At 38.1% G+C, this 22,281-nt stretch overlaps 2 protein-coding genes across 3 annotated transcripts in view; one reads left to right on the top strand and one right to left on the bottom strand.

Moving 5' to 3' along the window:
- The window catches only part of LOC108417526 (polymeric immunoglobulin receptor-like), a 148,320-nt gene that overhangs the window by 103,214 nt on the left and 22,825 nt on the right, over window positions 1-22,281 (bottom strand). The window lies entirely within an intron of this gene.
- Window positions 7,907-17,089, top strand: LOC108416238 (polymeric immunoglobulin receptor-like). 2 transcript variants are annotated; one of them, XM_037531127.1, is made up of 11 exons: window positions 7,907-7,997; window positions 9,507-9,821; window positions 9,928-10,236; window positions 10,333-10,395; window positions 10,475-10,520; window positions 14,264-14,364; window positions 14,587-14,639; window positions 14,829-14,888; window positions 15,418-15,477; window positions 15,708-15,767; window positions 16,316-17,089. In XM_037531127.1, the coding sequence occupies exons 1-10, from the start codon at window positions 7,937-7,939 to the stop codon at window positions 15,762-15,764; spliced, it is 1,125 nt and encodes a 374-aa protein (XP_037387024.1). In that variant the 5' UTR covers window positions 7,907-7,936; the 3' UTR covers window positions 15,765-15,767; window positions 16,316-17,089. The 2 variants fall into 2 exon arrangements, with proteins under 2 accessions (XP_037387024.1, XP_037387025.1); XM_037531128.1 differs by having other exon boundaries at window positions 14,832-14,888.

Below are 22,281 nucleotides of genomic sequence, written 5' to 3' on the forward strand. Positions count from 1 at the left end.
TTTTTCTTTTATCTGTTTTGATTTCAGGTGTAAGCAAGTGTGTTTCTGGCCAGGTCTCTTACAAAGAAGCTAATGCAATGCAATACATCTTACAATGAATTTGTACTATATATTATATATCATACAATTGAATGTGGTCTCATTCTAAGACTTTAGCTTAAGGTTTTTACTTTGTGCTAATTCACTGTTTCTACTTGTAAAAAGCCATGCCGAAGTACCTGCAGCCACACTTCATATAAGGCACGATCCTGCTGCTCTGCAGGCGACCCTTCCCGTCTTCAGTGATAGAAGAGAAGGAAAAGGTTCAGCAAACTTGCTGCTGGGCTTTAGTTACATTTATGGCTTCATATGCTTTCAAAGAGGGGATATGAGACAATTATTTATTATTTCCCAACCCTAATTCTTTGGTGATATGAAGCTGAAGTCAACTATTCACCAGCTTCTTGTTCCAGTTTTCCCATTCCACCTTAAATGATGCAGCAGTTACATTCTGGCGCTTCAGGCGTCAGTACTGCTGGACTATTTAAGGTGGAATGGGAAAGTTAGCTATAGCTAGCTATACATTAGCATACTATTAGCGTTTTTGTCCTTGTTATGAAGAAAACGATCATAATACATTGAAATGTCATTAAATGAATATAATACAATGGTTATCATAATTTTTAATGGAGAAAATCCATATATTTATGGGTTTCTTTGGTGACTTGTGAAGCCATCTTGCTGGTTTTTCTTATTTTTTCATAACGCTTGGTTTGGAGTGTGCCTCTGAAAAACTCTCCATTTGATACAGAAGGGTAGAACATTTCACCCCACTATCTCAACAAAAACTGAGACACCCTAACCCTAGATGTGAAACGGAGGCCTAAGGGCTAAGTGGTGGGGCAAGGGGTAAAATGGAATTGGGCCTATGTGTGTGTGCAAACTTAAAGGAATGGATTGCTCAAAAATCTAATTAACACATTTGTCCACCTCAGATGTCGTCGACAAGAGAGGTTGTTGTCTAAATGTTGCTTCTTTAGTTTAGCTCGGGAGCTACAAGGTTAATATTGCTAACAAACACTAAAAGTCAATAGTCACCCAAATCTTTTCCATAAATACAGCCTTAAAATGTCTCTCAACCCCTTCAAACCACATCTAGGTCTTCAATAAAGTTGTAAAGACTTGACAGTGATGTTTCGGACACAGAATGACTGTAGCTGAATGCTGTAGACCTCCACTTTAAAGGTGTTGTGCTGAATTCTGAGTAACCTACAAAGTCCAGCTCCTCTTTGCATGCATGCACACCACACTGGACGCTACGTTAGTCATTCTGTTTCAATTTTTAAACATAGTCTTCAGGTCAAAAACTCAAGATTGACATCATTTATGAAAATTGACTGTTGACTTCTAGTGTTTGTTAGCAATGTTAGCTACATAGATCCAGTGCTAAACTAAAGAAGCAAAAATTGGGCACCAAACATGTCTTGGCTCATTTAAGTGCATCTGTGGCATCTGGTGGAACATTTGCTGTCATAAGTGTTTTGTTGAGATATTTGTGGTGACCTTAGATGTTTGGAGTGAATATATGATTAACAACTTCCTTTAAAATCCTCAGTAGCCTATAAAGCATTTAAAAAGCTGGTGTTGTGTGTAATTTTTTTCTTATTGATTTAAATACAGCTGTTTATTTTACATGTAAAAAATAAATATGAAGATTGAATAATTACAATTTTACTTCATTGTGCAGATTTTTAATCCTAGTCTATAAAGTATACAAGGCATTTTTTTACACTTAATACAATTTCACATTTATTTCTTTGTGTATAGCAATTTTCTTGTTTACACTGAACATCAGATGTGAATCAAAATGATGTGCAATTCCTAAATGTGGATTAAATGTTAAAATGTTAAATATTTGAAATCCTCAAGAATCTAAATACTTATTTTATTACTCACTACTACAGCAGATTTTTTATGTTGACTGAGGAAACATTTTTACAGGGTATGAGCTCAAAAGTCACCAGTCCTTCTGTCACTTATACTGAAGCAGCTGATAATCAATGAGAGTTTGTGCATCTCATGATGGTTTTTGTGGTGAATTCACTTTTCCACCACTAGGGGGTTCTGCATATGCATTATAGTTCTGCATGTAAGTTGTAAATCATGCGCATAAGAAACCGTGTGTATGTGAAGTTTTTACATATAAAACTGTGAGCGCACACACATGAGAAATGAGCCTCCTGAAACTCACGCTAATCTTTATTATAGCTCCACATTAGTGCATCACTTCCATTTTACATACAAAACTTCAGGAACATTTCTGAAGAAATTCTGTCTGCTTTTATATAAATACAGTTTGAATGAACTTTACAGTTTTTCAACAAGAATGATGAATAAATGTGAGGATCATAGTTCTGCATTTGGCTTCATGTCACTTAAAGAGCAGTGGATATGTGGGTCACTTGAAAGGTGATGCAACACAGTGACAAACAACAACATACAAAATACAGGTTGTTGGGTTTATGTGAGACTCTCTTGTCTGAGTTTTGACTGTGTAGTCTAGGTTGGAGTGTTTTTTTTAGTTTATTGGTCACAGAGACCAATAAAAGCAGAAACAGTAGTCAAAACAGGAGCTCATGAAGCAAGAAGCACCTGAAAAGCTTATGCAGCAACTGAAAAAATGTCCAGAGGCTTATTGTTGTTTACACAGCTTGACCAAGCAACAACGTTTCCATTGCATTTCTTCATAACCGCTGGTAAACACCTGTGTGGTACCCTTGGTGCTGCCCTATGCTTTTATGGTACCACCATATATGCAACTGTGCTCGCCCCCACCACCCAGTGGACACTGCATTTAATCATGTGTCAGAAAGAAACGTACAGTCACTGGCCACTTTATTAGGTACACCTTGCTAGTAAAAGGCTGGATCCCCTTTTGCCTTCAGAGCTGCCTTAATTCTTCATGGCATACTTTCTACAAGGTCCTGGAAACATTCCTCAGAGATTCTGGTTGGTTATTTGAGTTGCTGTTGCCTTTCTATCATCTCAGACCAGTCTGCCTATTCTTCTCTGACCTCTCACATCAACAAGGCATTTTCGTCCACACAACAACTGCTCACTGGATATTTTCTCTTTTTCGGACCGTTCTCTGTAAACCCTAGAGATGGTTGTGCGTGAAAATCCCAGTAGATCAGCAGTTTCTGAAATACTCAGACCAGCCCGTCTAGCACCAACAGCCATGCCACGTTTAAAGTCAATTAAATCACCTTTCTTCCCCATTCTGATGCTCGGTTTGCACTTCAGCAAGTTGTCTTGACCACCTTCAGTTGAATCTGCAGCACCATACAGTGTGGATTTTTCATTAGGGATGTGAAAAAAAGTGTCATCCCTGTTTATTTTTCATCCTAATAATCTGTAAAATGCTGCAGTAATCATTTTATGCATTGCATTTAGGATGTGATTTAGATTAATGTGCAGTGTGCAGTTATGTGTGCAGTGTATGGTCTAAGCAGTGTGCAGTTGTGTGTGCAGTGTATGGTCTAAGCAGTGTGCAGTTGTGTGTGCAGTGTATGGTCTAAGCAGCGTGCAGTTGTGTGTGCAGTGTGTGGTCTAAGCAGTGTGCAGTCGTGTATCATAATTGTGCTTCTACTATAGGATGCAGTCGTAGTTTATTCATAGTATATACCATAATAGGACGCCACCTGTGAAACAAGTCCAGTCGTGAAATTTCCTCACTACTAAATATTCCACAGTAAACTGTCAGTGGTATTATAACAAAGTGGAAGCGATTGGGAACGACAGCAACTCAGCCACGAAGTGCTAGGCAACGTGAAATGACAGAGCGGGGTCAGCAGATGCTGAGGGGCATAGTGTGCAGAGGTCACCAACTTTCTGCACAGTCAATCGCTACAGAACTTAAAGCTTCAGCAGACCAATAGATTTTGGACAATTTCATGCTCCCAACTTTGTGGGAACAGTTTGGGGACGGCAGCTTCCTGTTCCAACATGACAGTGCACCTGTGCACAAAGCAAGGTCCATAAAGACATGGATGAGCGAGTTTGGTGTGGAAGACCTTGACTGGCCTATGCAAAGTCCTAACCTCAACCCAATAGAATGTCTTTAGATGAATTAATGCAGAGACTGTGGCCCAGGCCTTCTCATCGAACATCAGCGTTTGACTTCACAAACACGCTTCTGGAAGAATGGTCAAACACTCTTAACCCTTGTGGAAAGCCTTCCCAGAACAGTTGAAGCTGTTGTAGCTGCAAAGGGTGGGCCAACATCATTTTAAACCCCATGGATTAAGAATGGGATCTCACTCAATTTCATATGTGTGTGAAGGCAGACGAGCAAATACTTTTGCCAATATATTTAAAATGTGGCAGAGGCATCATTTCTGTGCAAAACCAAACACAAATCAATGGTACTTTTCTAACTGTTGTTCAAATGGCAGCTTTAAGTTGTTTCACAACAGAAATAAAATACAGTTTCTGCAGTTTTGAAGCAAATCATTCAGTTGACCTGTGTAGAGAGTCATCAGTGTCCTGGTCAATATGACAAAAGAGTTATTTGGAAAAATATTTAGTTGATTATATTAATTACTAATACCAATTTCCATTCCACCAACACAATGGGCACTAACAGGCCTAAAGAGAAAGGCTGAAATAATTCTCTAGCCAGCCATGTCGTCTCTCCCAAATCACAAACAGCACAAGTCTAATGATACCAACACACACTGAAGTGATACTCAGGCCTCTTTTACACACATACTTCTGTGTGATAAGTGTGAAGCAGCACTGTGACGGCCGCAGCTTACATACATTAGCCATATATACACACAGTGGAGTGGTACAGCAGGCCTGTACTGGAAATTCTCACTTTTCTGATTTGTGATCATGCAATAATTTCAAGCCTACAGGTCCTTACAGAAAATGAATATGTAGCATGAAATGTTTATCTAGTACTCTATTTCATAATGGCAAAGCTTTTAAAAATGTTTTTAGTGTTTTTATTGCTTTTCTTAGTTTAGTTACATGTATTTTGTATCATCCTGGATGCTTGCATCCTTGACATGGATGCATTCCTTCCATGCAGAGGTAGTAAGTTTTATGCTGGCATTATATGATGAAACTTTTTAATACAAGTAACTGCATGTTGAGTTGCATGCAACATAATTCCAATGCAGCTGTTGCTATTCGCTTGCTAGTTAAGCTGGTTACAGAAAGGTTAACTTTGAGCAACTCATGCTTGATGCCAGAATGAAAAACTAGTAAACTTACAGAAAGTTGATCAGGATCTCATTTCAATCATCCAATAAAGTTTCTTCAGTATCATTTTATCATTTGGAAAGAGGCTAAATACAATGTCATAATTCATTAATTAGATTATTAATTAAGCATGAGGGTCTAAAGGTCACTGGAAAATCTTTGAGTTTGCTGGGCTCTGCACTTTACTGGTGTTTTGCATTACACATTAGACAGAGTGAGAACTAGCAAAGGAGAACCAAAACAAAACAGGAAGAGCCCTGAAGTGGAGCTGCTTCACTCAGAGGCAGGAAGGGACTTTGTCTCTGGTGTCTCTCATAGAAACATGCACTTTTACTCACTCCTGAGTTCTTCAATTCTCTTTGTGTTACTCCTCTGTATCTCAGGTAAGATCAATGCTGCATCATTCCTTTCACTGCTTTAAAGTCTTTAACTCATCCATGTCAGGGTGCAGCGTGGATACTGATGTCTTTGATATGATAATTATAATTATATGAATTATACAAATTGGAAAAATTTCTGTGGAATCATTATTAAAACATTTTAATAACTGACCATCATAACATTGTAGGTGCAACTGTTTACTAAGTGGCATAGAGACATTTATGCCTTAAAATTGTTCTTTAAGTTCTCTTGGTTCTACATACTCTCACTGGCCACTTCATTAGGTATGTCAGAATGAAAAACTACTAAACTTACATAAAGTTGATGAGGATCTCATTTTCAATCATCCAATACAATTTCTTTAGTATCATTTTCTTGTTCATTAACCCAGTAAAGTCAATTATTTGAAATCATGTTGTTTACTATAATTGAGTGATGCTTTATCAGCATTCTGAAGGACTGTTTTATTAAACATTTTTAATGAAGGTGCTTGAAGTGAATTCCAAGACATTTACATTATGCAACTCAAATACAATTTAGTTTCATGCAAGTTTGACTGTGTACAGCATGTATCTGCACTTGTTGCCCAACGTTATCAGGTCCACTTACCATATAGGTGCACTATGTAGTGCTACAATAAATAGATAAACCAATAGATTTTGGACAATTTCATGCTCCCAACTTTGTGGGAACAGTTTGGGGACGGCAGCTTCCTGTTCCAACATGACAGTGCACCTGTGCACAAAGCAAGGTCCATAAAGACATGGATGAGCGAGTTTGGTGTGGAAGACCTTGACTGGCCTATGCAAAGACCTAACCTCAACCCAATAGAATATCTTTAGATGAATTAATGCAGAGACTGTGGCCCAGGCCTTCTCATCGAACATCAGCGTTTGACTTCACAAACACGCTTCTGGAAGAATGGTCAAACACTCTTAACCCTTGTGGAAAGCCTTCCCAGAACAGTTGAAGCTGTTGTAGCTGCAAAGGGTGGGCCAACATCATTTTAAACCCCATGGATTAAGAATGGGATCTCACTCAATTTCATATGTGTGTGAAGGCAGACGAGCGAATACTTTTGCCAATATATTTCAAATGTGGCAGAGACATCATTTCTGTGCAAAACCAAACACAAATCAATGGTACTTTTCTAACTGTTGTTCAAATGGCAGCTTTAAGTTGTTTCACAACAGAAATAAAATACAGTTTCTGCAGTTTTGAAGCAAATTATTCAGTTGACCTGTGTAGAGAGTCGTCAGTGTCCTGGTCAATATGACAAAAGAGTTATTTGGAAAAATATTTAGTTGATTATATTAATTACTAATACCAATTTCCATTCCACCATCACAATGGGCACTAACAGGCCTAAAGAGAAAGGCTGAAATAATTCTCTAGCCAGCCATGTCGTCTCTCCCAAATCACAAACAGCACAAGTCTAATGATACCAACACACACTGAAGTGATACTCAGGCCTCTTTTACACACATACTTCTGTGTGATAAGTGTGAAGCAGCACTGTAACAGCCGCAGCTTACATACATTAGCCATATATACACACAGTGGAGTGGTACAGCAGGCCTGTACTGGAAATTCTCACTTTTCTGATTTGTGATCATGCAATAATTTCAAGCCTACAGGTCCTTACAGAAAATGAATATGTAGCATGAAATGTTTATCTAGTACTCTATTTCATAATGGCAAAGCTTTTAAAAATGTTTTTAGTGTTTTTATTGCTTTTCTTAGTTTAGTTATATGTATTTTGTATCATCCTGGATGCTTGCATCCTTAACATGGATGCATTCCTTCCATGCAGAGGTAGTAAGTTTTATGCTGGCATTATATGATGAAACTTTTTAATACAAGTAACTGCATGTTGAGTTGCATGCAACATAATTCCAATGCAGCTGTTGCTATTCGCTTGCTAGTTAAGCTGGTTACAGAAAGGTTAACTTTGAGCAACTCATGCTTGATGCCAGAATGAAAAACTAGTAAACTTACAGAAAGTTGATCAGGATCTCATTTCAATCATCCAATAAAGTTTCTTCAGTATCATTTTATCATTTGGAAAGAGGCTAAATACAATGTCATAATTCATTAATTAGATTATTAATTAAGCATGAGGGTCTAAAGGTCACTGGAAAATCTTTGAGTTTGCTGGGCTCTGCACTTTACTGGTGTTTTGCATTACACATTAGACAGAGTGAGAACTAGCAAAGGAGAACCAAAACAAAACAGGAAGAGCCCTGAAGTGGAGCTGCTTCACTCAGAGGCAGGAAGGGACTTTGTCTCTGGTGTCTCTCATAGAAACATGCACTTTTACTCACTCCTGAGTTCTTCAATTCTCTTTGTGTTACTCCTCTGTATCTCAGGTAAGATCAATGCTGCATCATTCCTTTCACTGCTTTAAAGTCTTTAACTCATCCATGTCAGGGTGCAGCGTGGATACTGATGTCTTTGATATGATAATTATAATTATATGAATTATACAAATTGGAAAAATTTCTGTGGAATCATTATTAAAACATTTTAATAACTGACCATCATAACATTGTAGGTGCAACTGTTTACTAAGTGGCATAGAGACATTTATGCCTTAAAATTGTTCTTTAAGTTCTCTTGGTTCTACATACTCTCACTGGCCACTTCATTAGGTATGTCAGAATGGAAAACTACTAAACTTACATAAAGTTGATGAGGATCTCATTTTCAATCATCCAATACAATTTCTTTAGTATCATTTCCTTGTTCATTAACCCAGTTAAGTCAATTATTTGAAATCATGTTGTTTACTATAATTGAGTGATGCTTTATCAGCATTCTGAATGACTGTTTCATGAAACGTTTTTAATGAAGGTGCTTGAAGTGAATTCCAAGACATTTACATTATGCAACTCAAATACAATTTAGTTTCATGCAAGTTTGACTGTGTACAGCATGTATCTGCACTTGTTGCCCAACGTTATCAGGTCCACTTACCATATAGGTGCACTATGTAGTGCTACAATAAAGGGGTTTTGTTCCAAAATACAGAATCAAAATCTTTCAAGATTTTTTAAAAAGATTTACGTTGTTAGTGAGCTTTACACGTAAAAGGAACATCAGTGCTGTGTTGTGATTAATACCATCTTCATTAGAGAAATATCAACTTGTATCTTTCATTATATACCATCTTTTATTCTTTTCAAGAAATCATTACATTCAACACTGTTACAAAAGGATTCGCAACATTTTGAAATGAAACTTTTTGGAATTACAGATTTTACTCGATTTCTCTTCACAATATGTTGGCCGCTCTTTTTCCCGATCACTAATGGTCGGGAACTCCACAAGACCACTACAGTATTATTTGGGTGTTGGATCATTCTTAGCACTGCCATGACTCTGCACACAGCAGTGCCACCGGAGTTTATAAACACTTTGACCGCTTACTGTCCACTCTGCCTTGATCGTCCATATCTGTTGCTGTACAGTTTGTGTATGCCATTCTCTATTCCTTCATCTGTGGTCAGTTTCTGACCCAATGACACTATTGGTTGGATTTTTTGGTTGGTGGACTCTTGTCAGCCCAGCAGTTACACTGACATGTTGTGCTGTGCCTAATCCACTCTGTGCAACACACACACACACACACACACACACACACACACACACACTGGGAGAATGCTAACTACTGATGTATCGGGTGAAAGGGGGTTAACAAATTATGCAGAGAAACAGATGGACTACAGTCTGTAACTGTTACATTGCATCTATATTGTAAATGGATCTGATAAATTGGAAAGTAAATGTATAGCCATTGATTTTGCTAAAGAACCTTTGCAGAGCCCATGTTAAGTGTAGCACTGATGCCGTAGTACAATTTGACTTCTTCCTGACAGATTCTGAGAGCATGAAGACACTGAAGAATTTAGCTGTAAGACGTGGAGGATCTCTCACTATTCCATGTTTATATGATAAGAAATACAAATCAAACCGTAAATACTGGTGTAAAGGGCGGGACTGGCTCCTCTGTAAAATAGTAGCCTATACAAACACAAGTGGAGGAACATCAGTTACTGATCATCCAACCCAGAATATGTTTACTGTGGAACTGAAGAGCCTCCAAGACTCTGACTCTGGATATTATTGGTGTGCTGTGGAAATTAGTGGCGGATCAGATGACGGTGATTATGTGTACCTGACGGTCAGTTCAGGTAAGACGTCTCTCTGTGTGAAGTAGAATCTGTTCACTGTAATTTAGACGTGTTATTTATGATGGAGGATGTATTTATACGACTCACTCTCTGCCTCTTTATTCAGATCCTGCTGTGTCAGTGATGAACAGCAGAGTGAGTGGTCAGGAAGGAGGCAGTGTCAGTGTCCAGTGTCTCTACAGTGCTGGATATAAGAATAAACAGAAGAAGTGGTGCAGATTTAAAGACTGGAGCTCCTTCACAGGGTGGAAGACTACCACAACCCAGAATTCAGCAGGGCTGGTCAGTGATGATAGAAAAGGATCTGTCAGTGTGGAGATGAGGGGTCTGCAGATGAGTGATGCTGGCTGGTACTGGTTCAGTGCAGGAGATGTAGGGGTTACTGTTCACCTCACTGTCACTGAAAGACCTTCAAGTAAGATCCCATGTATCAGAAATACTGTTCATACCTTCTGATCATCAAGCTATATTGTTTTGTCACTTTCATCAATTCTTATATCCTTTATAACAGCAACAACAGCTGTGACTACAGTTTCTGCCACTGAGAAAACCAGCATCAGTGAAACCACTTCAGGTCTGATCACAAATAGAGCCAAAAATTCATCACATCAAGAAAGAGAAAGAATGAATATGTTTATTTTTTTTCCTTCTAGGTTCTACAACTGTAACTAAAAATACAGAGACAACAACAGCAGAGCTGTAAGTAGTGATGTTCTACTTTCTGTAAGTGTACATTCACACCTCAATATAACATGGTTTTGCTCTGCTTTTTGATGAACAACTGACCCCCTTGCAGTAACAGCTTCTGATAATGAACATGGCACAAGCAAGAGTAGCAAAAATCAAAATAAGTATGTGAAATTCAGATGAGCAGACATTTAGATATGGTGTCTGTGTGTTGCTGCAAGTCCCCCTGTAAAAGCTAAAATAATAATCTGAAAATCAGAGGCGTCAGGCTGGATTTGGCAGGAGTTTTTCTAGCCACAACTTATGTCTTTATTTATTAACGTCATACACAAAGGCTCAAAGAGAAGATCCAGCTCAATGTTTAGGTCTCACAGACAAAATCAACATTATACTGATGAAGATATGATGACAGTAGCAGATAATTCACTTAACTTATCCTCAGAAACATCCTTCACCAAGTTTTGACAGGGGTGTTTTGAATAGCCTTTCAATCATCACATTCATCAGCTCATGGGAAGGGTCTGAAGCACAACTACAACAACAAAACAGTTTAAATTTCTTCTGTATTGAACTGTTTTAAAGAGGAAGCTTAAACTGTGTTTCACCTCTTTAAAGTTACCGCTTTTCCTCTGAATATGGTCCTGTAAAATGTGAGTGCACTAGTTTTCTGCCACTTGCCACAAGTGACAAGTCTTAAAAGGTATTACAAAACATTGAATATAATTTTAAAAATTGTGCAGCAAGCCTGGATTAGTATGTACAGCAAAAGTAGCACTGCTAACTCACCCAGTGTTTGTTCTGGAATTAAGTTTATTAGGTAACACTTAACTGTAGTGCACTGTTCATAAGGCTACATGACAACCTGTATTAGCCTTTCATGACACCTGACTTAAACCTATATAAACTGACTTTAAGCAACAGTTTTCATAAATGCTGCTTTTGTCAACTTCACTTTTAACTTCCCATAGCACTTAGGGCAAGTGACAGGTTTTTGCTGATATATAGGTGTCATAACACTTTCTTGGGTGAAATGATTGCACAATATCACAGCTCAGTTTGTATCTCAGTGTAATTTTTGTATGTTAAAGACATAATAGTAATTATGCTACATAATATAACGTTCACATGTGGTGATGTCATAGCGTGGACTTTGTGACAAATAGAATTTAAACACCTTCCCTGCTGACCTGGGGCCATGTATCATTCTGCAATATTAGGATGACCATGACTTGACAAGTGAGGCTGGTTGCAAATATTTAAAATGGAACTCTGAGTTTTATACTTAAATGGTTTAATTACATTAAATTCTTGACATGTAAAGTCCTTCAGGGTGGTTTGATGTAAAATGCTACGGTCTTGAGAAACATTTTACATCAAACCACCCAAGTCAGAATTGTTCACAGTGATGGTGAAAGGAAAGAGATGTCTGAAGAGAGAATTCCTTGTTAAGTATCATAGGTTTCATTATTTATTTCATTATATAATAAAAGGAGCAGTTTGTGCTGTTGTTTTTCACTCGAGAGTCTGTCAATCAAAAGACTTGCTTCATGGAGTCACATCTTGTAGCAATGTGTGGTAGCCTCTATTGCAGTGGTCTCCATCTCAGGTTCCGGAGAGCTACATTCCTACAGTGTCTAGTTCCAACCACAATCAGCCACAGCTGCTCCAGCTAATTACCTTCTTCAGATGTTCCTGATTGGCTGGATCAGGTGCATTAGTGTTGTGTTAGGGGAAAGGCGGTGTGTTACATGCAGGGTGGAATGAAACTCTGCAGGAAAGTAGTTCTTCAGGACCAGGGTGACCACTGCTCTACTGTCTCCACTCAAAATAAATGACAATTAATATCCATGTCAAATTCTTTGAATATTATTCATGGTCTGTCATGGTCTGAAATTTCACCTCCGAATTTTGACCCATCTGTGCAGTGAAACACCACATACGCGCTAGTGAACATACACACTAGGGGTCAGTGAGCACACTTGCACGGAGTGGTGGGTAGCCCCATCCACGGCACCTGGGGAGCAGGTGGGGGTTAGGTGCCTTGCTCAAGGGTACTTCGGTCATGTACTGTCGGCTCAGGGGATCGAAGCAATGACCTTCCAGTCACAAGGCTCGTTCCCTAACCTTCAGCCCAGAAATAAGAATTTTAGGTATGCTTCCCAAAAGTTCAGTGACAGAGTGTGTGTGAAACGAAATAGCAAGACAGCAGATGATTCATGTCTTTAGTACTACTTAACAAAAATGCTCTCAAACACTTCTCTCTCTTGGTGGTGGTGCTAAAAGGAACTGCTTTCCCGTACACAAGATCCAGTTCGCATTGACAAACTACCTATAATAATGTAGAAATTAAGATTTTGCCCCAGAATTTGTTATGATAGCACTTCATGTCATCAAAACCCTACGTGAGTTGACACTTGTCATTTCAGGTGTTACGTCAACTTGACATCTTTATAACAACTACTGTTTGTTTTTTTTTTGGAATAAGCCTTTATAAATGTTTATGTAATGAAAGCATTATGTAATTGTCATGTAGCCTTATGAATACTGCCCAACTTTAATATTAGTGGGTGTTAATAGGGAGTTTGTCCCCCTTTGCTACTCTTCTGGGAGTTCTTGACATTAGATGTTTGAACATTTCTGTGAGAACCTGATTGCATTCAATGAAAAGAGCATTAGTGAGGCCAGGTACTGATGTTGGATGATTAGTGCTAGATCACAAAACACACTCCATGTTATCCCAAAGGTGTTGGATGGAGCTCCATCACTATAGAGAACGCAGTTCTACTGCTCCACAGCGCAGTGTTAGGGGGGATTATTGCCCTGTAGTCGAGTTCTGGCATTGGGCATGATGACCTTAAGGTCATGTACGGCTGACCCAGAGCATCAATTCTATTAGCAGTGCTTTTCTAAGGAAATTATACATTATTTGGAACCGTGTATGCTCTAATAATCATAGACTAAAAACACATTACTGAAAGATAATTCAAACTACATGCCAGGATGTGTCTTTCTTTACTTTAGTGAGTACAGCACATGTTAACCAAGCTAACTAACACATACACTATATGTCCAAACATTTCTTCTTCTTCAGTGCACAGCCCATACCCCTGTAGTTGATGCTGTACATTTTTCATGGTGACCTTAGGCTCTGTGTGTAGATGTAAAGGTGTGTGTGTAGTTGAACTCCAGTGTCATCATTAGATGTTTCTTACACTGAACTATGGATTATGAGCTGGATTCATTGGATAGGGTGTCTACATATTTTTGGACGTAGTTAAGGTGTGAAATGCAGGGCCTAATGAACCCTCTGGACCCATTGAAAGCCACAAAATCAAATTTTTGGGGGACCATTAAAAGCTGAAAAAAAGCACAGCTGTGCACCGCAATGTTGAGGCACATGCTGGCACATGTGAGGTTATGTTGAAGATTGCTGTATTATGGTATTGCTTTATATAGTCCTCTGCCAAACACCATGGGTTGAAAAAACAGTGTTGGGGTGTGCATGTGCCACAGACACTGGCCCTCATGTGTGATTTTTAATACTGTGTATAGTGGTGTGGTTTTTCACGCTTCAGTACAGCATGTTACTATTTTTTTTATTTGTTTTTTTAAGTTGTTTGAATCAATGAATAAGTTGATGAATTGAACTTTTATTCATTCTGTGCTTTACATAAACATCTTATTTGGCAGCATGTGTATTTTAAAAATGTTAGGTTTAATGTAAGGTTATCTGTGAAAGATATTATTCATTGCAGGAGTCAAAAAACCGGGCTTATCTGGGTTCTACTGCCTGTCGGCCTGGGGCTGCTGCTGCTTCTGACCATCATTATAACCTGCATGTTGAGAAAAAAGTGCAGTAAGTACTCACTATCTCCTGTTTTATTACAGGCCTTTTCAATATGCTTTTAAAATTTTGCTACTAAAAAAGACAGGATTAAAAACTAACAGCAAATATTAATGTTTTACTATCTTGTACGTTGTGAATGAACTGTTTTTACATAACTATGCGTAGACAACTAATTCATCAACAATGACTAGTGTTTAGAATGATCTAATTCACCTCATCTCACTCTAACAGATGGAAGTCAAACAGAGACCAGAGGGAGGGTCAGTAACACTGCAGTTCACACAGTCAGTATTGTGGTTATGGTTCTAATTTGCTCTTGTTGGCTAAAGCCACGGTGCAGTAGTTAGTGTTGTGCCTCTCATTCATTAGACGTGTAATGCTGAAAGCTCATTTGTTTTTAGAAAAAAATAATATAATACCTTTTTGGTCATCTAATTTTGAGTTTGTGTAAAATCACATTTGTTTGTGCGTAGCAGGCACCTACACCTGAGAGTGCAGTGATATACAGCACTGTGATTCATAAAAATAAAAAGGTAAGACTTTATTTTTCACACAAAACTGTATATCAGGGGTGTAGACACAGGTAGAAATATATTGATCACCAGCTTTCCAGTAAATTGCTGAAATGATATTTATGAAGTTGTATTTTTAAGGATAATGAAATTGGATTTTTTTTTTACCCATTTTCAAATTTTGTTTATTGTCACAAAAATTGCAATGGCCTTTGTCATCAAAGGTAGGACATAAATAGTCCATAAACATCTTCTTGCCTGTTAACGAAGTATTTAGCATAAGTTGATTAGGTTTAGGTTGTTCCTCCTCTTTGTACATGTCATCTGTCAAATTTTACTCCAGTTATATCATCTTCAGCGGGTAAAAATAGTCTCTGTGGTGAGTGGATGCATGCCTTATAGTGAAGGTGTTGCAGTGTTGGCTGTGTTCAGGTGAATCAGGCATGATTGTATCTACCAAGGTGGCCGACCCACTTTTTTACTGCTCTACCCAAAAAATTCTCTCTGCCTACACTAAGAGATTAAGTTACTAAATTAATTATATCCACAGCGTTCACCTGCATTGGATCTTGAAAATGACGTGATCTACAACAATATAACCAAGGAAACTGTAAGTACAAAATACACCCATTATTATCAGTAACAGTTCATTGATTTGACCACTTGATAATTTGAGTTGAGTGAGCATTAGCTGTTTGAAAGCTATAATAGTTCATGAGAAAAAATATAGATATACTAATATATCATGTGTTTGGTTTATCTGGTGAAAGTGCTCAGGGTGGTAGGAATGCTCCAATATTTCAGATGCTCCAATATTTCTAAACCTTTCCTACTTTCCAGCTCTTTCAGGCAGTTGGAGATGATGGGGTGATCTACAATTCTGTGGTTTTGAAGTAAGAGGTGAGAGAGTCTCAGAGTGAAGGTCAAAATATAACTGGTGTGATGGCCCATAATCGATTGTTATTCAAATGACTGAAAAATATTACCCCAAATGTTGGTGATTGATCAAGCTATGTTTGATGTCCCAAAATCTATCTGAGCAACAGAGACAAGTTCATTTATATAAACACATTTCATATGCAAAGGCAATTCAGCATGCTTTACATAAATGTGTAAAAATAAAAAAAATAAACTAGCGCAATAAATTTGAAGAGAAAACAAAATTAATCTCATTAAGACTAAAGTACCATAAAAATAGACAACATGTTTTAGAGCTCAATCATAATCACATGAAAAGAGGCATGTTTTTAATATGGCTATAAAAATCATTACATTTGAGACACATTCAAGATCTTGCAGTTTGATCTAGTTGTACGCAGCATAATGTAACTTCTGTTAACTCACAGCTCGAGTGCAAAAACCCAGGACATATTTGCCGTTCCAGCACTTTAGGGCCATTTGAAAATTGTGTAAAATTGATTGGTCTGTTTTCCTTCTTCTGATTTCAGGTGTAAGCGAAGGTGTTTCTGGTCAGATCTCTTACAAAGAAGCCACTGCAGTGCAAGTCATTTGACAGTGGAGTTTGTTCTATGGCATTTATGATGAAAATGGTTTCATTCCAAGAATTTAACTTTAAGTTTTTGCTTCCTGCTGATTCACATTGTTTCTACCTACAAATAGTCTTTCAGAAGTACCTGCAGGTGCACTGAATATGAATATACAAACTTAAAGGAAGGGATTGGTGAAAAATCAAATTACGCCAATTTGTCACTTACTTCAGATGTTGTCCATGAACCAAGACAAGTTTTATGCCCAAATGTTGCTTCTTTAATTTAGCGCTGGAGCCACAAGGTTAATATTGCTAACAACCACTAGAAGTCAATAATCACACAAAACACATAAATACACATAAATACATCCTCTACCTAGGTCTTCATTAAAGTTGTGAATGTCTTACACAGAATGACTTGGGCCCAATCCCATTTCTTATTTTTGCACCTACCCCTTGTTTTCGAATGTAACCTTCCACCTTGAGTTACAAGGGGTAGTGGTTGAAATTCCCCGAAGAATTAGAACAACCCTTCAAGTACCTGATACGTCATCAGTTGTAATCAGCGACTTTTATGTGAACAGATGAGACGAGGTTTTCCGGCCATTTCCAATATGTCGCCTCCAGCTGTGGTGATGTCACTTGTGTGGGCTCTAGGCATGTTTTTGTGATTGTCAGATGGTTGTATGCAGTGAAGCAGCTTTAAAAGTGGTTGCAGTGCAGTGGTTGTGAAGCACAGTCAGTCAATGTAGTTGTTGACATTAAAAAAAGTAAGTGGGGGTTGGGGGGGGCGGTGGTTGGGGGCTGGGGGCTGGGGTTTATAAGAGAAATCGGTAAACAATCTCACAAGAGCATGTTCAGAAAAGTGGTGTGCTCTGCACTCTTCCGTTGTTCACAGAATACCGTGTGATTTATTTGCTTCAGAATGCCTGTGCAGAGAGTAATGGGAGGTGCTGAGCGAGCAATTGTCCCTATTAAAGAGCATTTCTGTCTGTTTTGCAGGTGAGCTGTTGTTTATTTGTGAGCTTTTTACTCAGTTTATGTTGTTTGAAAAGTATAGTGTCGAATTTCAGTGTATATTTGTTATATTGCTGGAGTTTAGAGCTCTTGCTAAGCTGTACTGACTGGGGAAATTCATAGTTAGCTTTGCTGAGTCACCATTTCAGAAGTTTTGAGTGATATTGTGTTACTGGAAGATTGTCTCTTTAGTTGCATGTTCTCTGTAAACAACCTTTAAACTAAGTGTGTCACTTAATTGCTTCAGGATCTGCAGAGAGTAATGCGAGGTGCTGAGCGAGCCATTCTCCCTACTGAAGAGCATGTCTGTATGTTTTGCAGATCTCCTCCTGTCTCCTCATTAAAGCGTCAGTATTTGATCATTGGCTGTGTTTACATGCAAAGATTTTTGCCAATCCAATCGAATACAATCAGATTACAGATTCAGACTGAGGGGTTTATATGCACACTTTATTCAAAAATATGATAAGTCTTCGTTTACATGTTCGCTACAAGTAACCCGATGCAAAATGACGCGCACGCGTGGAGTAGCGCTTAGAGTGAACGTTACCATGACAGCGAACATCACGTGATGTCCAGTCGGCGTGAGATCAGTTTCCAGTTGGCTCGTTTGTGTTTTAACGGCTTTAATCTGATGTCAGGTGTTGTTTATTCTCAGTTGTGTAGGTGGTGAGACGAAAGCTCTGTAGACACTATCTGGATTTAAACATGAACAACTTTATTTCAAATTAATAAGATAGTGTTAAAGCCCTGTGAGAGTCCCGAAGGCCGAATGTGGGATCCCCCTCGTCCAAGCTGCCTCTGCTCTTATATGCTGAATGGACGCACATACATAACATGGTTAGAGACACACACACATCCATACATTCCCATTTCTGGAAAAGTTTACTCTAACACAAACAGATACCCATAGGGAACTACTGCTCTCATCCCATTGGCATGCTGTTCTATACATTAGCTCCCTCTCTTGAAGGAGGGGGCGAGAGAGGCCCTCAACAGAACACACACGCGTTAACAGAGGAAAAGAGAGCTTAACAGTACGTAAATTAATGTTATGTAACAGTACGTAACATTAATATAACAATATAACAAATACAAGATGAGTGTAAAGACAAATCACAGGCTCAGAAAAACGCCCTTCACATGTACTTATAAAGGAGGCGGAGAGGAAGACGTTGTATTCTGAGGCACATAAGCTGGACGTCCATCCCACCGCCGTGTTTTAAAGCTCAGAGTATAAACCTCGTCTCCTCTGCAGACCAGTTTCAGCTCCGCTATAAACCTTTTGCTACGACGCGCCGCACATGCACAGAACCTACTTACACGTTCCATTCGGTCTGGAGTGTAATCGGATTCAGCGTTTACATGACTATTATTCTTCTATCTAACAGATTATTTAGAGGTTTACCCACCTCGTTCAATCGGATAGAAATTGTATTCTGAATGGCCTCAATCAGATTAGCCTATTCTGATTTACATTAACGTATTCTATTCTGATTGAGCTATTATATTCCATATTATAATCCATATTATTAATGGATTATCAGGCTGCATGTAAATGTGGCTATTGTAAGGCCGCAACAGTTGCAGCACTTTTTTCAGCAATTTTAGATTTTAGAAAACGCTGCTCATTCTCTGTTCGGAACCAGATGAGCTGTCTGGTTTCCTGTCGAGAACCTGGAAAGACAGAACATAGGTATGTTATTGTAACAGTGTTAAGATCTCAAACAGAGGTGGACGAAGTACACAAATCATGTACTTGAGTTAAAGTAGAGATACCCAAGGTAAAATATTAGAGTAGAATTCCTTACTCTAGAACTCAACTTGAGTAAAAGTACAAAAGTATTTGGCTTCAAATGTACTTAAGTACTTAAGTATGTACTGTTAGCATTTTTGCAACAAGACTTGCTTCATGAACTCATTTTAGGTGAAAATCCTCCAGTGTCTCTCTTGGTAATTCAGTCTTTTAATAGAATGTCATTAATTAGTGACGCTGGTGTCTATTAAAATGATCATAAGCACAAAACACTGAAGGTAAACAGTTCCAATCAGGGAGAACCGAGTGGCTCTAAAATCACTTTTACACACAAGCAAAGTTTCAGTTTAAGATTACTTTGTAAATTAGTTACAAGTTGAATAAAAACTGTCTTTAAACTCAGGATCACAAATAAGTTTTCCTTTGCTATATTGATCTGTAGGCCTCTGCTCATAAACTTAAACTAACCCTAAACAAATTTACTATAAAATGAAAGTGTTTGTATTGATTCAGAAAAAAAGAAACATGCCAGTCACGACTGCATATGTGTACATATTTCTGTACTGTGGTCTATTTACAGGTAAGGTTAGTTCCATCATTGGTGCTCTTGCTTTGCACTTCTTTTGTTTTGACATGTTACGTTTTTATACACAGAAAAAACTAAAGGAACGACAGATTTCTGTAGTGGAGTAAAAAGTGAGATATTTGACTTTGAAATGTAGTGGAGTGAAAGTAAAAAGTCACCCAAAATGGAAATACTTAAGTAAATTACAGATACAGAAAAATAAACTACTTAAGTATTGTCATCGCTCGACACTTGTTTGACCACCAAGCCTAAGTATTATTTCTGATTTGTAAAATAAAACGAATTCAATTTATTTGTTAAAAGAAAATAAAGAGAATCGATCGAACTAAGAAATACGAGAAGACTGAGAAATACGAGAAGACTCTTCAGAATTCAGAAGTGCAGGTCCTTTATTTCTTGAGCACGGAGAATGTTTTCCAAAGGCCGTTGGATGACGCACCCAAAAATACAGAATTTGTACACATGTTTTATACCCTCTCTTTTTGTCATCTCCTGAGTTCACAAAACCACCATTATATCCAAATTAATTACTTTTATACATAAATTGCTGACTTATCATATTCAATAGTAGAACCATTATCTCCAAACCCGCTCTAAGTTATTTTTTTAAAAAACGTTGTTTGAGAAGACTGTCAGTACTTTTCCACTCCGGCCACTTTGGCCTTGAAAAGTTCACAAGTTCAATCTCTCCCTAACAAGTGTTACTTACTTGGCACTGAGAAGTTCATGAGTTCATTCACTCCTTATAAGGTATCTGTTTCCTCTCTTGCGCCCTACTGAGGTTATTTTAGGGCACTTACTCCAATGTTCTTAGGCCTTATTGAAGTTTACATATACTTCTATTCTGTATTATATGAGATGTTTTAGTTTAGGGATTTAAAGAAGTGTTTTTAATTTACATCAGTATAGTAACTAATTACATTCACTCAGTTACTGTCCACCACTGATCTCAAATAAACCAAGACGCTTCACCCTACCCCTCCATCTCAAAACAATCAGGACAACCGTACCCCTAGATGTGAACGTGTAAAAAAAATAATAAAAAACTTACTGTGAACTTACTGTGAGCACCAAAAATGCAAAAATCTCCTTCTGTAGCTAAATGCTGTAGGCATGCACTTTACAGGTGTGCTGAATTTTGAATACCCTACAAAATCCAGCTCCTCTTTGCATGCATGCACACCACACACTACATTTGTGATTCTGTTTCAGTTGTTTAACATAATCTTCAGGTCAAAACCTCAAGATTGACACTCGTGAATAAAAACTGACTGTTGACTTTGTGTTTGTTAGCAATGTTAGACTCCAGTGCTAAACTAAAGAAGCAAAATTTAGGCACCAAACATGTCTTGACTCATTTACTGGTGTCAGTGGAACATTTGCTGTCACAAATGTTTTGTTGAGATATTTGTTGTGACATTACATGTTTATAGCGTATATATGATTGGGCATTTGTGGGCTGGAGGTTAGGGAACTGGCCCTGTGACCGGAAGGTTGCCGGGTTCATTCCCCAGCGCCAACAGTACATGACTGAGTTTAAGTTATTATTCCTGGGCTGAAGGTTAGGGATCCAGCCTTGTGACTGGAAGGTGGTTGGTTCGATCCCCTAAACCGACAGTATGTGATCGAAGGGCCCCCCAGCTGCTCCTTGGGTGCCGTGGATGGGGCTGCCCACCGCTCCGGGCAAGTGTGCTCACTGACCCCTAGTGTGTGTGTGCTAACTAGTGTGTGTATGGTGTTTCACTTCCCCTGTTATGGGACTAATAAGTATTACTTAACTTTAACTTAACTTTTCATTTTACATGTAAAAATTAAATATGAACATTAAATAATTATAATTTCCCTTTAGTTTGTAGATTTTTAATTCTAGATTTTAATGTCTACAAGGAAAGAATGTTAGATTTTTTTTATCTCTGTATGTATTTTTCATTTTCATGTTTTCATTTTCATTTATTTTTCATGTTTGCATTGAACATCTAATGTGAATTAAAATGATATGAAATTTCTAAATGTAGATTAAAAGTCAAAACAACTGAAAAACGATTTTTCATGTTGACTGAGGAAACATTTTTACAGGGAATGAGCTCAATAGTCACCAGTCCTTCTGTCACTTATACTGAAGTAGCTGATAACCAGTTTGTGCATCTCATGATGGTTTTACTAGGGAATATGCATTTCTAACCACAAGGGGTTTCCACATACACATGGTCAGCTGTAGTTCTGCATCTTATCTATAAGTTTTACCTATTTAAACACACACGCACACACACACACACACACACACACACACACACACACACACACACACACACACACACACACACACATACATTCTTACACACAAAACTGCACACTTGAGGAATGAGTGCCCTGTAACAGACTAATCTTTATTATAGCTTCACATTAGTAAATCACTTCCATTTTACATACAAACATTTCATTTTTGAAAACAAGATTTGCTTACAGTTTTATAAATACAGTGCTAATGAAGTTTACAGTTTTCCACAAAGAATCATGAAAAAGTGTGAGGATCATAGTTCTGTGTTTGGCTTCATGGCACTAATGC

Source organism: Pygocentrus nattereri, chromosome 19, assembly GCF_015220715.1.
Source record: "Pygocentrus nattereri isolate fPygNat1 chromosome 19, fPygNat1.pri, whole genome shotgun sequence".
Classification (NCBI taxonomy): Eukaryota; Metazoa; Chordata; class Actinopteri; order Characiformes; family Serrasalmidae; genus Pygocentrus; species Pygocentrus nattereri.

Excerpts from the sequence above, each read along its gene's own strand:
- LOC108416238 (XM_037531127.1), top strand. The coding sequence starts at position 7,937 with ATGCACTTTTACTCACTCCTGAGTTCTTCAATTCTCTTTGTGTTACTC. Across the intron at positions 14,640-14,828 it reads GTAACACTGCAGTTCACACA|CAGGCACCTACACCTGAGAG; the intron begins GTCAGTATTGTG and ends GTTTGTGCGTAG. Across the intron at positions 15,478-15,707 it reads ACAATATAACCAAGGAAACT|CTCTTTCAGGCAGTTGGAGA; the intron begins GTAAGTACAAAA and ends CCTACTTTCCAG.